Below are 18,318 nucleotides of genomic sequence, written 5' to 3'. Positions count from 1 at the left end.
AGTAATAGTAGTATAGTATAGTAATAGTATAGTGTAGTGTATAGTAATAGTAGTATAGTATAGTGTAGTATAGTGTAGTGTATAGTAATAGTAGTATAGTATAGTAATAGTATAGTGTAGTGTATAGTAATAGTAGTATAGTATAGTATAGTATAGTGTAGTGTATAGTAATAGTAATAGTAGTATAGTATAGTATAGTGTAGTGTATAGTAATAGTAATAGTAGTATAGTATAGTGTAGTGTATAGTAATAGTAGTATAGTGTAGTGTATAGTATAGTATAGTAATAGTAATAGTAGTATAGTATAGTAATAGTATAGTGTAGTGTATAGTAATAGTAGTATAGTATAGTGTAGTGTATAGTAATAGTAGTATAGTATAGTATAGTAATAGTATCAGGGATGTTCAGAAACATAGGTGGCGGGTGAAATCGCCGATGTCTCTCTTTCTCGCCGCCTTCCACTCTTTAAATTTTTTTTAAATGTTTTTTTCTTTTCCTCTTGCCTTCTACTCTGTAACATGTTCATAAATAATTCCGTACACCTTTCGCACTGAAAGAATCTTTAAAATCCATGAAAGATTGAAGTTTTTCACACTTTGAGCAACTTTTGCAACGCGGTGGCCATTTTCTATATTTCGTGCAAAGTCTCGTGACAGTTCATCTCACGCTCCACCAAGTCCTCTGTTGTAAGGAAGTGGGTGTGGTGATGTCACCATTTCTGGAGTCGAACAGGACACCCCGAACTCAACACAAATTTATTTCTGCTTTACATGGACTTTAAACATCCATGATCAACTTTTGAAATCACACATAAATGATGTAAATCATACAGATGTTCCAGTACCAGACATTATTCTACAGAGGATTACTAACAGACCACGCCCCCATACTACTGCTATACTATAAGTTGGTACATTTTACACTGGAAAGAGATAAACTGATAATGATGCTCAATTCTTTGTCATCATTACCATGGATACCAGATTTCAACTTGTAAATGCATCATGTAAACACAAACTAGGTGAGAAAATACATCATGATAAGAAAAGTGCTACAAAATAGACAGAATTACACTAATATAATGCACATATAAAATCAATTTTATTTTTTCCAAAATTCTGTGTTTTTCACTTTATTTTTTTAAATTCTTTTTTTTTTTTTTTTTTTAAGAAATATTTATCATTTTTTTAAAGAATGTATTTGTTTTTAACTCCTGTGAGGAAACAAAATAATTACTAATAAAAAAAATAAAAAAATAATGTCAAAAATAAAACAATATACAATTAAAAGGTAAATATAAATTATAGTGACATGGATTATTCTGACTGATCCTTTTTAATTATTTGTATATCATATAAAGATGTATGAGAACAACATTAATGTCACATGATTTCCTCTGAGGGATCAATGATTTACGGAATCTGTTCAGGTTTATTGATTAAGTTTTGATCAACTTAGTTTAAATGAACCTAATTTAAATGATCCTATCTACTGTAGATCTGATGAAATGTTATTATAATGTAACATTCTAATAACGTTGCTCCAACAGACTTAATCATTAGATCTATAAATCATTAGATCTATAAATCATTAGATCTATAAATCATTAGATCTATAAATCATTAGATATAAAAATCATTAGATGACGATGAAAAATATTCCTTTATTTTTTTTGGGGAAAAAAACTCCTTTTATTTTTCACCATCAAAAGAATCCTTTGATAAACTATTCAAAACAATGCAATTTAACTAAAAATAAATCTTGAATGAAATAAATAAAGGAATAATACAAATGAAGAAGAAGCCTATTAATTTAAATTCTGGTTCTATAGTAAACAATACAAAACTGCATAATAGTTATTTTTAAAAGTGCAACTAAAAATGTATTTTGTGCCTTAACAATTGGACTTTAAAAAAAAAAAAAAAACAGTCATTGCACTAATTTACATCAGATATTTGTTTGGGCCAGCAGAGGGCGCTGGTAACCCAGTGGTTGGTTGGCATGCAGATATCTTGCCGTGAAGAAGAGATTCTATGCTAGCAGACAGAGCTAATAGAAAAACGTGACTTTTACAGATATTCATGTAATAGTACAGATATTTTTTGGTGCTAGAGGGGTAAGGAATCATTTATGAACATGTTTAAGAGTAGAAGGCGGCCAGAAAGAAAGTAGCAGCAGATTCCGCCCACTGCCAACACTTCTGCATAAAAAAAGTACTGCGATTCAATTTTCACAGTATCGATGTGAATCGTGATACCTATGAATCTATTTTTTACTGCCTTACGATTAATCGTTACATCCCTATTAGATACAGTTTGTAAAGCATTTATTAAATATTTTATTAACGGTATCATTGCAGACCAAACAAATGATGTTTTTTTGAGAGTTGATGAATTTTTCATTGATGTCAAACTTTATCAATATTATCGTCAGTAACTATCTACACTGGTCATTATAGAAGCACACACACACACACACACAGAGATTCCTTGATTTTATAGATAGATGTGTTATACTGTATGTAGTGTTTCTATCCTCACGTTACTATGCACTCCTCTTCCAGAGCTCCCTGTGTGTGTGCGTGTGCATGCGCGCGCGTGTGTCCTCTCCTGGGTCTTTGATTGTAAACGAACTGAATCCTGAGGGTTGCCGTCGCTTGCCCTCACTCCCGTGCTCTCTCTTTCCGTACCTACCAATTGGGCTTTTTCTGCTCACACTGCGATGATGTCACTGCGAGCCAATCAGCTGTGTGTGTGTGTGTGTGTGTGAGGCTATGCTGAGATATGGAATGTATGTAAGCACAACTGGGAATACCTGGCTCTACTGATTCATGTGTAGTTCTTCCGCTCTCTCCCTCTCACACACACACACACACACACAGAGATAGATACGTATGGTCAAATGGTGAACATGGCGTGCTGAGGTGTTCTACAGTGTATTGCTGGCATGCTACATGCTACAGTTAGCCTACAGTGTTTCATGTTGTTGAGCGTTGGTGTTGATATTTGATGGTTATTGTTCTTCAATTAGTCTAATGATATTATTCTAATCATTCTAACCATTATTAACGCCCCCCCCTCCCCCCTCCCCCCCAGCTCCTCACTGTGACATTGACCTCTATTCAAGGTCACTCTGGAGCCTTTTCTGATTCCACCACTGCATCTCTGATTGATTTTAACAGCTGGAGGAATAAAGTGAAGACATTTGAATTGTTGAGAATATTTTTAATCAGATGTATTTTCAGGAGAACAGAATCATAGCAGTGGAGAGACGGAAAGATGAAATCTAATATCAGAGTTTGAGAGTTCAATCAATCAATGTTCTCAACCTTTGCCTGAATATTTTTAATCTATAAAATAAGTGGTGGAAAAAATATGGGGCTAATAGCTAACCACAGCATGTACTGTCTGTTAGCACTGACTGATTATAAACCTTTATCTTTATTTCGAACACGAGACAGTGTAATCAACATAACAAAACAAAAAAATTAATAATCAATAATAAATATATATATATATATATCATTAACATGCTTGAAAAGGAGTAGGAAGAAGTATAAAAATGTATTTAATCCTACCCCCAACCTCTATTATATATGTATGCACACACTTAATTTCCTTTGTACAACTCTATATGATTGTCAATATGGTAATATAGTAACACATTTACACATCAACGTATGCTAGTATAATGATAACTATACCTGGTTTTATAAATTAATATATCAGTGTCAACTGTATATCAGATATTTATAGAAATAAAAACCAAAAATAGATACATGAGTATATATATATAAATATATATAATAACTCAGAGTCACCTAACCCCACCCCAAAAACAACCACAGGCAAAAAAAAAAAACATTCTCTCATACTTTACTCCTCTAACCACAAACAATAAAAACACAGTCATTTCAAGACTATGTTCAGGACGTCTCACACATAAAAATCAAATTTTTTTTACCAATAGTTCAGTGATTATTTAATATTCTCACTGTAAATGTTTACTTTGAGCTGATCAATACTTTATAGATATGGATAATATAGTGAGGGTGTGTGTACTTATTTATCTTCCATGTTCATCTTCCAATATATCTGAAACTCATCACATAAAAAGGTAAATATGGTATAGTAATATAGCTCCACCTACTCTCGAAAAAGATCTGAAGAATAATGACACCCACATGAATTCATCATGGTGGCAAGGAAAACCTTCTGTTAAGCAGCAGGAACCTTGTGTGGATCCCATTCCTATGATGAACAGCCATCCACGTTATGCTGTGTTGGGTGTGTGCAGAGGAAAGGGTGGAGACAGAGTTGTTGAGTCTCTGTAACTCCACACTGAGGATCCCACGGACCTGCAAGACAAAAGCCAGAAGGAGAACAGGAGCAAACACACAAGGGAAGAAGCAGACATAGAGGGAGTGTTTGAAAGAGGAATGGGACCCTCTCCGGTCCCTCTCTAACCTAAATGACCTCTCTCTTAACGCCCTCTCCAACCTCTCTCCAACCGAGCATGCCAGACCCCCCCCCCCCCGGCAGTCTATGCCTATTGCATCTTAATTATGAGCTATGAGCTGGTTCCTAACTAAAAGCTTTACCAAAGAGGAATGTTTTGAGCCTAACCTTAAAGGTAGAGAGGGTGTCTGCCCCCCGAACCGTGGTTGGTAGATGGTTCCAGAGAAGTGGGGCCTGATAACTGAAAGCTCTTCCTCCTATACTACTTTTAGAGATGAATGGAACAACGAGTAGTCCAGCATTTTGAGAGCGTAGTGTTCTGGGGGGATTGTATGGCACTACAAGCTCCTTGAGATAGACTGGTGCCTGTCCATTTAGGGCTTTATAAGTGAGAAGAAGAATCTTGAATTCTATTCTATATTTTATGGGAAGCCAATGCAGAGAGGCTAATACAGGAGTAATGTGATCTCTTCTCCTAGTTTTAGTCAGTACACGTGCTGCAGCATTTTGAACCAGCTGAAGTGTCTTAAGCGACTTGCTCGGGCAGCCTGCTAAAAGAGAATTACAATAATCCAGTCTAGAGGTAACAAAAGCATGGACTAGCTTTTCGGCGTCGCTCTGAGACAGGATAGATCTGATTTTAGCAATGTTACGGAGATGAAAGAAGGCAGTTCTTGAAGTTTGTTTTATGTGAGAGTTGAAGGATAAGTCCTGATCAAATAGAACCCCAAGGTTTCTAACAGTTGTGCTTTGTGCCAGAGTAATGCCATCTAGGGCAGTTAGGCTAGCATAGGTTTCTCTAAGGTGTCGTGGGCCCAGTACAATGACCTCAGTCTTGTCTGAGTTAAGAAGAAGAAAATTTTGGTCCATCCAGGCCCTAATGTCCTTTAGACAGGCCTCAAGTTTAGATAGCTGATTTGTCTCACCTGGCTTCATTGATACATACAGTTGGGTATCATCAGCATAGCAGTGGAAGTTAACAGAGTATTTTCTCATAACATTACCAAGGGGGATCATTTAGATACAGAAGAGGATTGGACCTAGCACAGAGCCCTGAGGAACCCCGTAGCTTACTTTAGTGTACACAGAAGACCTATTATTCACGTGTACAAACTGGTACCTATCAGATAGGTAGGACTTAAACCAGTTTAGGGCAGTCCCTGTGATTCCAAGTAATTTCTCTAATCTCTCTAGTAGAATATAGTGATCTATAGTGTCAAAAGCTGCACTAAGATCTAATAAAACCAGCACTGAGAGTCGTCCTTCATCTGAAGCCCAGAGTAGATCATTAGTTACTTTAACTAAAGCAGTCTCTGTGCTGTGTTGAGCTCTAAAACCTGACTGGAAGTCCTCGAACAGGCTGTTGTTTTGAAGGAAGTCACAGAGCTGAGCTGCCACAACTTTCTCAAGAATCTTTGAAATAAAAGGAAGATTAGATATAGGCCTGTAGTTTGCTAAAGTGCTGGAATCAAGAGTAGGTTTTTTGAGAAGGGGTTTGATTACAGCTACTTTAAAGGACTGTGGCACGTAGCCTATTGATAGGGATATATTTATTGTCTCCAACAAAGATGGGCAGACCAGGGGAATAACTTCTTTAAACAGCTTAGTTGGGATCGGATCTGAAAGGCAGGTCGATGGTTTGGAGGATGAAATAATAGAGTTAAGTTCCTGAAGTCCTATATGTGTGAAACAGTTTAGGTTAGGCCTATTTACATTTAATGGTACAGCAGGCCCAGGTGAAGGCAGGGAGTGGCTAATTTTATCTCTAATCTTATGAATTTTATGGTTAAAAAATGTCATAAAGTCCTCACAGCTGAGGGCTAGAGGAATCATGGGCTCAATAGAGCTCTGACTTTGTGTTAGCCTGGCTACAGTGCTGAAAAGGTACCTCGGATTATTTTTATTTTCTTCAATTAGTGAGGAGTAGTATGTAGATCGACTATGTCGTAAGGCTGTCATGTATTTACTATGGCTTTCTTGCCAGAGTATTCGTGACTCCTCTGTTTTATTGGAGCGCCACATTCTCTCTAATTTACGGGTTGTTTGTTTGAGTGTGTGAGTTTCAGAGCTAAACCACGGAGCTTTCCTCTGACGTTTAATAGTTTTTTCCCTCAATGGGGCAATTGAGTCCAAGGTGGATTTTAGTAGACTAGCAGAGCTATCGACAAGCAGATCCAGTTGAGAGGGGTTATAATTAATGTTATAGTTATTTATTGGATGGTGCACTGAGTTTAAGGCAGCAGGAATGGCCTCTTTAAATTTAGCCACAGCACTGTTGGACAGATTTCTACTCCTAACTATTTTATTGCACAGTGCGAGATCCTCTAGGATAATGTTAAAAGATATTAAAAAGTGATCTGATAGCAGAGGATTTTCAGGGTAGACTTTTAGTTCATTAACATCAAGGCCATATGTTAGAACAAGATCAAGAGTATGATTTAAACGATGAGTAGCTTCATTAATAGTTTGAAAAAAGCCAACTGAGTCTATTAGGGACATAAAGGCTGAGCTCAGGCTATCACTATCTTTGTCCACATGGATATTAAAATCTCCTACTATCAGTATTTTATCAGAACTGAGGACTAAGTTTGATATAAACTCAGAGAATTCTGATAGAAATTCAGAATAAGGGCCTGGAGGACGGTAAATTATCACAAATAAGACTGGCTGGCAGGTTTTTGATATGGTATGAGATAAATTTAGAACCAGGCTTTCAAAGGAAGTGTAACTGGCCTTTGGTTTAGGATAGATTAGGAGAGAGGAATGATAAATAGCTGCTACACCACCTCCACGGCCTATGTCTCGTGGCATATGAGTATTTAAATGACTGGGAGGAGTGGCTTCATTTAAACTAACATATTCATCTTGATACAGCCATGTTTCAGTTAAACAGAATAAATCAAAGTTATTTTCTGAGATAAGGTCATTTACTAGTAGAGATTTGGATCTCAGTGATCTAATATTTAATAGAGCACATCTAATGCTTTTATGTTTTGGTGTTTCTAGATTTGAGATTTTAATTTTTTTCAGATTTTTATAATTGATAGCTCTTTTATTTGATTTTATGTTAAAATCATTGTGAAATATGGGTCGGGGGACTGACACCGTCTCCATAAAATAATATTCATCACCATCACAACAGTTGTCATGGCGATGAACACAGCTATCATGATAGCAATGGGAGGGAAACTGTCCTAAGGCAAGTGCAGAGGGGCGTGGAGGACTCCGCCTCTGTAACATGGTCTCATTCATGAGATGTCATAACAGTGACTGTGCCATGTTTTCTGATAGTAGAGATGCTCCCTCCAAAGTAGGATGGATTCCATCTCTTCCTATCAGGTTCGGTTTTCCCCAGAAGGATCTCCAATTATCAATGAAGCCCACCTCGTTTTCTGGACACCACCTCGATAGCCAGAGGTTAAATGATGACATGCGGCTATACATATACTTAACCTTCATACGTTTAACTGTACGGTAAAAAAATTAAAACAAGTGTTTTCAAGGCTAAAATATCAATGACAACAAGTTTGATTAGCGTCAGCAGAACACAGTAGTAGAGCGCTGCAAGCAGCGGTAGAGCGTAAACAGGAAATGATCGATACGTCACTACGTCAGCACGTCACCAGTGACGCCCAACACTGTGGAGTGTTGGGCGTCTCTTCTTGCTGAGAGTGACGCACGTCCCGGGGATCATGAATGTAGGCGCCGACCTGTTATCCAGGGGCGTGCCGTTTTACAGGGAATGGATGCTGCACCCAGAGGTGGTACGGAAGCTGTGGGCCCGTTACGGACGGGCCGAGGTGGACTTGTTTGCAGGGGAAGAAAACACGCAGTGCGCAATGTTCTTCTCCCTGCGCAGCATGGAGGCTCCCCTTGGCGCAGATGCACTAGCGCACGGTTGGCCGCGCATGCTTCTTTACGCATTCCCCCATTGGCTTTGATTCCCTCCACCCTGAGGGAATGCGGTCACACACTGATCCTGGTGGCTCCACTGTGGCCGGCCATGCATTGGCTGGCGGAGATTTACCAACTGCTGTCTGCTTCTCCCTGGCAGCTCCCGCTGCGCAGGGACATGCTGTCACAGGGGATTGGCACAGTTTTCCACCCGCATCCAGACCATCTGGCGCTGTGGTCTTTGCCCCTAAATGGCTCAATCTGTCAGCTGTGGGATTATCACGGAGTGTGATCTCCACCATAGAGTGCTCAAGCCCCCTTCGCTAGGTCTCTTTATGACTCTAGGTGGAGGCTGTTTGAGGGGTGGTGCCTCCAGAGGAAACACATCCCTTTTCAGTGCCTCGTGGGAGTGATTTTGTCATTTCTGCAGCACCTGATTGACATAAACAAAGCCTTTTTCACAAAGTGTATTTGGCAGTGATCACCGCTTGTCACGTTGGCTTTGGGGATAAATCAGCCAGTCAGCACCCGCTGATCTGCTGGTTTATGAAGGGGAGCACGCAGGCTCCTTCCTGTGTTCAGACCACTGGTGCCATCGTGGGATCTGGCGGTGGTTTGGAGGGGCCTAGATGTCCTCCTATTGAAGGGGAGGCGGGCCTGAAGTTCGCCTCTCTTAAGGCTGTCTTGTTAATGCTTCTGGCTTCAGCCAAGAGGGTCAGTGACATCCATGCGCTCTTGGTTCATTCGTTGTGCGCTCAGATTTTCCTAGGTGATGCGAGAATCATCCTGAGACCCAACCTGGTCTTTATACCAAAGGTTGTGGGCTCGTGTTCTCCCATTGACCTTTTGGCCTTTTCTGCCTCACAAGGTGAGCAGCGGCTGAATGTGTTATGTCCAGTTTGTGCAACCTGCACTTATATGGATATGGCGAGGAGCCTTAGGAGGAGCGATCAGCTGTTTGTCTCCTGGGCCAATCCCTGCAAGGGGAAGCAATGCCTGTCACACTGGGTGGTGGAGGCTATTGCTTTGGCTTACTCGTGTCAGGGTCTGCAGATGCCTACGGGTCTGCGTGCACACTCTACTTGGGGTCTTGCCACATCCTGAGCTTTGTTCAGGGGAGTGTCTGCTCAGGACATCTGTGCAGTGGTGAGTTAGACCTCACCCCTCACGTTTGTCCACTTTTACATGCTGGACGTTTCCATCCCGTGCATGGTATGGGCGGTTTTATTGTACTGATTTGATCAGTCTTCTGCCCTGGAGGCTGGTACCGCTCAATAAGCATGTCTGTAGTACGGGAGTTTCATACCCCATAGTGAGACATCTAAAAAATATTATGAAATAGAACTTTAGATTATGTATATAACCCCGGTTCTATGAGTAATATGAGTGAGATGTCTCACCAGACTACCCTTCTTGCTCGAACGAGGAGAAGAGGTGCTTATTTTGAATAGTGCACGTCTGTCCGTGTCCTCCTTTTATAGGAGGTGGGTCTCCCCCGAGCGGACAGACAATCAGGATTGGCAGATTGAAATAAATGCTTCTGAGGAATGCAGACAGATGTTGCATCCCATAGTGAGACATCTCACTCATATTACTCATAGAACCAGGGTTATATACATAACTAAAGTTTGTTTGTAACCTAAAGTTTACATCATACAGTATATCGTTCACGTAGGGCAAATAGTAGATAAATACATGTGTGTGAGGGTTGAGATTAATTACATTTTTTATCATATATTACAATTACGTCTTCTAATTACGTTGAACGCCATTTTTTCAATTACAATTATAATTTTACCGCTGAAAGTCATTCACAATTATGTTATCAATCACTAAAGTTCAATTACAATTACTGATCCTTTAATAAATAACCCTTATGAAACGTAACCGTCCTCTTGTGTTAGCTTTCTGTTAGCATCTCTAATGCTAAAGGGGTACGTTTGAACTGTGTCTTAAATCAGCTGAAAAATACGCTAATAAATATTATTTATCATCTAATTAGTTTCTCATCTCTTGGCTTCCTTGTTAGGCTTCACGTGCGTGCACGTGTGCTTTAGCTGACCAGACGGTATTTCATCAAACCCAGCTCAGGGTTATGTCCAGGTTTATCCTGAGAGTCCGCCTCCGTTAAGCCTGGTTTGGTTCTAACTGGAACAGCCGTTTCATCAAAGAGAAAACACCTGGTTACCATAGTAACACAGTCCGTGGGTCAAACCTGCTCCTGACCAGGTTTAATCTGCTGAGTCACTCTAATGAAACCTCGTCATCATTGTTAAAGAAGTCATTTAGTGATGTTTTAAAACATTTAATAAACATCTACCAAAGGAAAAATGAGTCAAAAAGACTTATGTCATCTTTTTAAAAAAAATAAAAAATACCACTTTAGTACGGTATTTTAAAAGGAATCGAAACAAAATATCATAAATGCTTAAAGCTGATATCTGGAGTTTCTGAGAAACATCTCTATGTCCTGCCCTATACAGCAACACTTGTTCCCCCTTGTTTCTGTGCACAGTTCTACATTCACTTTGATTGACAGTCTCAAAAACAGGAAGTTGAAGCCTATTGGCTGGGCGCAGTTTGCGATGGTTTCCATGTGTACAGGGGTCTAAAGGACGAAGGAGGGACTTATTTCTTTACATTTCAAAAGAATGATGCATAAATATAAATTTCTCAGAAACTCTGGATATCAGCTTCAATTAAGACTTTAAATCGATACAAATGACGATAGAATCATAGTCTTATTACGTGATTAATGTGTACCATATTTTTAATGAGTTTAATTCTAATCAGTCTTCATGTATTTAAACCATCAGTAATAATAATATGCCTTACGTGCGTAATGCGTATATCCATCACTTCTGTTTACTGCACGGTATAAATGTCCACATTTATTGATCAGATATTGATAATGAGAAAGCTGTGAATATACAGAGAGGGAGGGGCTTCAGGGACAGTCACAGGGCGGAGCACTAAGGCTCCCAATGACAAACTCCATGAATAGTTTCACTTTTCAGGAGGTTAGGGTTAGCGTGTGTGTTAGCTAACCTGTCCTCTATCTCCAGGTGCCCACGGCGTGCGTGAAGAACCCCAGTTCCTGACGGCCCGTGCTGGAGAGACGGTGGTCCTGGGATGTGACGTTTCCTACCCCCTGAACGGCCAGCCCTACGTGGTGGAGTGGTTCAAGTATGGAACGTCCATCCCCTTCTTCATCAACTTTCGCTTCTACCCTCCTCACGTGGATCCAGAGTATGCTGGTACGTTACTGCACACATTTAGCCTTTAATGATGTTTCATTCTAGAGATGGACCATAACATCTATAAAAATGTATCAGCTTTTGTTAAATGTATTTTGCTGTTGTTGTGTTACTGATTTACAGTGCTATATTTTAGTGCAAAACATTATTGTTTGGATTTGGCACCCTGATCTTTCAGTACAAGTCATTTCCTGTCAGAACCATATTTTTCTCAAATACAAGTACGGTGCCCGTCGGAAGTATGTATTCATATAGTGGGAGGAGCTTAAGTAGAGTTGTCAGTCATGACCAAATGAGTATGTGTTTGAAGGTTGTATGTACATAGAGGTGTACATACTCTGTACTGTGTAGTGTTATAAAGGGTTTATTTGTGGGTGTAAAGTAAAATAGTGTGTGTGATTTATCTGGTTTAATTCTATGAGACATGAACTTGATAAATTGATAAATAAAGTTTGCACCAATGTTTGCTGGACTTAAGCAAATGGATAATAAATGTTATCCCCTGTCCTTAGACCCTCATACAGCAAGGAAAAACTAAAAAACCCAGTGGGAAAATTAATTACACATAAACACGTCATGTGCATCCAAGGTGTGCATTAATTTATGAACACGAGGTGAAAATATCAGCATTTATAATGCTGTTGTAATGCTAGGGCTACGCGTTTGACTGTGGCTACAATAGCGGCACCCAAAGCCTGTTCTTTAAAGGAGCCTGGATTGTGAATGAATACATGAGACAGTTGTGCAGTTTGAGTGTGTGTATTAACAGAAATATATACAAAAAGGACAACCAATACAAACAATACACTATTCCAGAACAAAACATATGGATTACCCACAATAACCCAAACGTTCAGTTCATAGGTGTGAGACTTTGTTCTACCAGTACATTGATCTAGCTCACCATGGGGGTTGAGATGCATGGAGCAAAACGAGAAGAAACTTTAAAGTTGGTCCTAAAACAAAAAAAACGCACCTAAAAGGCAAATTAGTGCAATTAGCATTGTATTTGAAATAACCAAGTCAGTATAAAAAATAAAATCAATGTTTTTGCATAAACATACATGCTAATACATTAATTATTATTTAATAAATTAATTGTCATTAATAAATCCAAATTACAATAGTAACCAAGACACCCCAGTACCATGTTAATGTTCACAGTTAAAGTTAAAGTTAAAGTTAAAATCAAAGTCAAAGTGCACCTTTTGAATTTCAAACTACTCAAGCAGAGTAAGACTCAAGTGTTTCAATAATTGTGCCATATTCATTCATTCAATACGCACGTTCACATCAATATATCAATGATAACAAAACTCCATAGACATTGTAGAGCCAATCAGAAAAGTAACAAAACTGCACAAAACAAAATTTAAAGCTCCAAACTACATGAGTGAGTAAATAAATAAAAGTATTATCTACAATTCAGCATCTTTTTTAAAAAACAAAAATCATTGTTTACATTTGAACCGAGTGGTCAGAGTTTAACTTCTATGTACGGCACCACAGAGAATCTACAGTTTACCAGATGGAGAATTGAACGGGTTGAGTTTAATACTGACTATAGTGAAACAGTGCGTTAGTGAATAATTACACAGACAGTTATATGGTTTATACAATGGGAAGCTTGTCTGTAAAAGACTCAACTGATAGTTTCAAATGATCTATTCAGAGAGCTCTATGTTTGAGACGCTAACGATAGCATGGCACAGGAGGAAGTGGAGTCTGGCTCAGAGATGGAGACGGAAGAGGAAGTGGACTCTTTGACCTGCGATTTAAAGGAGGTTTGGGATCACGGGAATCATTTTAAATAATAGTAGAACAAAAATGTTTTTAATATTGACCTTCTTTTCTTTTTTAAACCCAAACAAACTGCGACACAGTGACGTCATGAACTGGAACCGGAAGAAGCGCGCTCAGTACTGAGAGGGAGCTGCAATCTCAAAATAAAAGGAAAATAAACGTTTTTGCAACACAAAATAAGTCCAAAATAACAGATGCACACACACACACACACTATATTTATAAGTTTTCATTTGTATCCTATTATAACATAATGCAGACCTATTAAAATAAATGATCAAATGTAAAAGGTTGATGGATGGACTCCTCGTTCTGTTAGGACAGCGTGTCATGTAGAAACATCACATAAAACCATCGCATAAAAAGTTGTCCACATTTCTTTCATTAAAAAAATACCATAACTTTGTAGTTATTGTAGATTATATTTGTAAAAATCAGAATTTTTACAGAATTTTGCTCTCATGCAAACAATTGTGGTCGATGTAAAAATGTCTTTTTAAAACACTTATTGAGCTATACTGAAGTATACTGAATCAGTGTTATTGGCATTGATTTGTTGTGACATATGTTTTTAAGCTTTGAAATATTTCAGATTTTTTAAATCACATGTTTCTGTACAATAATATCTTTCCTTTATTTATTTATGTATTTATTCATTTATTATTATCTTGCTTCAGCTCTAAATGAGGGTCTGACTATATTTTAGTCACAGCTGCTCCTGGCTGGTTTTTTGGTCAGCTGTGGTTTTATATGGTTTTATGTGGTTTTATAGGGTTTTATATGGTTTTTTTATGGTTTTATGTGGTTTTATATGGTCAGCTGTGGTTTTATATGGTTTTATGTGGTTTTATAGGGTTTTATATGGTTTTTTATGGTTTTATGTGGTTTTTTATGGTTTTATATGGTCAGCTGTGGTTTTATAGGGTTTTATGTGGTTTTATGTGGTTTTATATGGTTTTATATGGTTTTATGTGGTTTTATAGGGTTTTATGTGGTTTTATAGGGTTTATATGGTTTTTTTATGGTTTTTTGTGGTTTTATATGGTTTTATGTGGTTTTATAGGGTTTTATATGGTTTTTTTATGGTTTTATGTGGTTTTATATGGTCAGCTGTGGTTTTATATGGTTTTATGTGGTTTTATAGGGTTTTATATGGTTTTTTATGGTTTTATGTGGTTTTTTATGGTTTTATATGGTCAGCTGTGGTTTTATAGGGTTTTATGTGGTTTTATGTGGTTTTATATGGTTTTATATGGTTTTATGTGGTTTTATAGGGTTTTATGTGGTTTTATAGGGTTTATATGGTTTTTTTATGGTTTTTTGTGGTTTTATATGGTTTTATATGGTTTTATGTGGTTTTATATGGTTTTATATGGTCAGCTGTGGTTTTATATGGTTTTATGTGGTTTTATAGGGTTTTATATGGTTTTTTATGGTTTTATGTGGTTTTTTATGGTTTTATATGGTCAGCTGTGGTTTTATATGGTTTTATGTGGTTTTATAGGGTTTTATGTGGTTTTTTATGGTTTTATGTGGTTTTATATGGTCAGCTGTGGTTTTTTATGGTTTTATGTGTTTTTTTATGGTTTTATGTGGTTTTATGTGGTTTTATATGGTTTTATATGGTCAGCTGTGGTTTTATATGGTTTTATGTGGTTTTATAGGGTTTTATATGGTTTTTTATGGTTTTATGTGGTTTTATGTGGTTTTTTATGGTTTTATATGGTTTTATATGGTCAGCTGTGGTTTTATGTGGTTTTATGTGGTTTTATGTGGTTTTATATGGTTTTATATGGTCAGCTGTAGTTTTATATGGTTTTATATGGTTTTTTATGGTTTTATATGGTTTTATATGGTTTTTTATGGTTTTATGTGGTTTTATATGGTTTTATGTGGTTTTTTATGGTTTTATGTAGTTTTATATGGTTTTATGTAGTTTTATAGGGTTTTATGTGGTTTTTTATGGTTTTATGTGGTTTTTTATGGTTTTATGTAGTTTTATATGGTTTTATGTGGTTTTATAGGGTTTTATGTGGTTTTATGTGGTTTTATTTGGTTTTATATGGTCAGCTGTAGTTTTATATGGTTTTATATGGTTTTTTATGGTTTTATATGGTTTTATATGGTCAGCTGTGGTTTTATATGGTCAGCTGTAGTTTTATATGGTTTTATGTGGTTTTATATGGTTTTATGTGGTTTTATGTGGTTTTATATGGTTTTATGTGGTTTTATATGGTTTTATGTGGTTTTATATGGTTTTATTTGGTTTTATATGGTTTTATATGGTTTTATATGGTCAGCTGTGGTTTTATATGGTTTTATATGGTTTTATGTGGTTTTATAGGGTTTTATGTGGTTTTTTATGGTTTTATGTGGTTTTTTATGGTTTAAATGGTTTTATATGGTTTTATGTGGTTTTTTATGGTTTTATGTGGTTTTATATGTTTTTATATGGTCAGCTGTGGTTTTATATGGTTTTATGTGGTTTTATATGGTTTTATGTGGTTTTATATGGTTTTATGTGGTTTTATTTGGTTTTATATGGTTTCCAGTGACGTGATGATGGCTGCTGATTCTGGTCGCTACACAGTTTTAACTTTATTGGATTTAACATCTGCTTTCGACACCGTAGATCACAACACACTGATCCATCGTCTCAAATCAGAAATGGGGTTTTCCGGTGCTGTACTACAGTGGTTTGCCTCGTATATAAATGGTAGAACTTTTAATGTGGCTTTTAATGATGTAATGTCCAATGTGTCCACCCTGTCATGTGGAGTACCCCAGGGCTCTGTTCTGGGGCCTGTTTTGTTTTTATTGTACCTGATGCCTCTTGGTCGGTTGATCCGTGGTTTTAAAAATGTTTCTTATCATTTTTATGCTGATGATATCCAGTTATACTGCTCTTTTAATGACTCAGAGTCTCACTTTTTACCTGAGTTCTTGGACTGTATCTCATGCATCAAAAACTGGTTTTCATCAAACTACCTCCAGATAAACCCCAACAAAACAGAAACTCTGATCATCGCCCCTGATAAAAAGATCCCACTTATTAAGAACTCTCTCTGTGATTTGGGTTCATCAGTGAAATCCAGCATCAGAAATCTTGGGGTTGTGTTTAACCAATCGATGTCTTTGGAGGGCCACTGTCGTCAACTGACTAAAAACTGTTTTTACCATCTGAGAAATATCTCAAAAGTGAGGCATCTACTGTCCAAACCTGATCTGGAACTGGTCATCCATGCTTTTATTTCGTCCCGCATTGACTACTGTAACTCAGTTTTTACCTGTTTTAATAAGTCGACCCTGTGTAAACTCCAAATGGTCCAAAATGCTGCTGCCAGACTTTTGACCGGTACGCCCAGAACATCACACATTACCCCGATACTTTCCTCCCTGCACTGGCTCCCTGTCAATTTCCGGATTGAATATAAAATACTGGTTCTAACATTCCGGGCTTTGCATGGCCAGGCTCCTCTATACATTTCAGACATGTTGTGTCCCTACACTTCAGGACGCAGCCTTCGATCCTCAGGTCAGGGTCTACTAAGGTTCCCAAAAACCAAATTTAAAACCAGAGGAGACCTGGCGTTCCAGGCTGCAGCCCCCAGACTCTGGAATGGTCTGCCCCAGTCTCACCGGGAGATGAACTGCGTGGACACTTTTAAAAAACATTTGAAGACTTCGCTTTTCAAAAAAGCTTTTAGTTAACAAGATTTTATTTTTAATTTTTACTGCCCTTTTATGATGCTACACATGTGATGTAAATGTATGTTTATTGTTTCTGTGTACAGCACTTTGTGATTTTATCTGCGAAAAGCGCTTTATAAATAAATACTTACTTACTTACTTTATATTGTCAACTGTAGTTTTATATGGTTTTATGTGGTTTTATATGGTTTTATATGGTTTTATATGGTTTTACATGGTTTTAAGTGGTTTTATATGGTTTTATATGGTTTTACATGGTTTTAAGTGGTTTTATGTGGTTTTATATGGTTTTATATGGTTTTATGTGGTTTTATGTGGTTTTACATGGTTTTATATGGTTTTATATGGTTTTATATGGTCAGCTGTGGTTTTATATGGTCAGCTGTGGTTTTATATGGTTTTATGTGGTTTTATATTGTTTTATATGGTTTTATGTGGTTTTATATGGTTTTATGTGGTTTTATGTGGTTTTATGTGGTTTTATATGGTTTTATATGGTCGGCTGTGGTTTTATGTGGTTTTATATGGTCAGCTGTGGTTTTATGTGGTTTTATGTGGTTTTATATGGTTTTATGTGGTTTTATATGGTTTTATGTGGTTTTATATGGTTTTATATGGTCGGCTGTGGTTTTATGTGGTTTTATATTGTTTTATAAGGTTTTATGTGGTTTTATGTGGTCAGCTGTGGTTTTATGTGGTTTTATGTGGTTTTATGTGGTTTTATTTGGTTTTATATGGTTTTATGTGGTTTTATATGGTTTTATGTGGTTTTATATGGTTTTATTTGGTTTTATATGGTTTTATGTGGTTTTATATGGTTTTATGTGGTTTTATATGGTTTTATATGATTTTATATGGTCAGCTGTGGTTTTATGTGTTTTTATGTGGGTTTTTATAGTTTTACATGGTTATGTGTTTTTTTTGTAGTTTTATGTGGTTTTTTTAGTTTTGTATGGTTTTATGTGTTTTTTTTTATAGTTTTATTCGGTTTTATGTGGGTTTTATATGGTTTTATGTGGTTTTATGTGGTTTTATATGGTTTTATATGGTCGGCTGTGGTTTTATGTGGTTTTATGTGGTTTCATATGGTTTTATGTGGTTTTATATGGTTTTATGTGGTTTTATATGGTTTTATGTGGTCAGCTGTGGTTTTATTTGGTTTTATATGGTTTTATGTGGTTTTATTTGGTTTTATA

At 37.0% G+C, this 18,318-nt stretch overlaps 1 protein-coding gene across 1 annotated transcript in view; it reads left to right on the top strand.

Moving 5' to 3' along the window:
• Positions 1 to 18,318, top strand: part of LOC114475313 (protein turtle homolog B-like) — a 92,288-nt gene that overhangs the window by 12,926 nt on the left and 61,044 nt on the right. Inside the window, exon 2 of the mRNA XM_028466002.1 lies at positions 11,417 to 11,608. Within this exon, the coding sequence (XP_028321803.1) occupies positions 11,417 to 11,608 (192 nt within the window). The remainder of the gene's footprint in view (positions 1 to 11,416; positions 11,609 to 18,318) is intronic.

This window comes from Gouania willdenowi, chromosome 14 (assembly GCF_900634775.1).
Source record: "Gouania willdenowi chromosome 14, fGouWil2.1, whole genome shotgun sequence".
Lineage (NCBI taxonomy): Eukaryota > Metazoa > Chordata > Actinopteri > Blenniiformes > Gobiesocidae > Gouania > Gouania willdenowi.
This window is presented reverse-complemented; position numbering and strand designations above follow the sequence as displayed.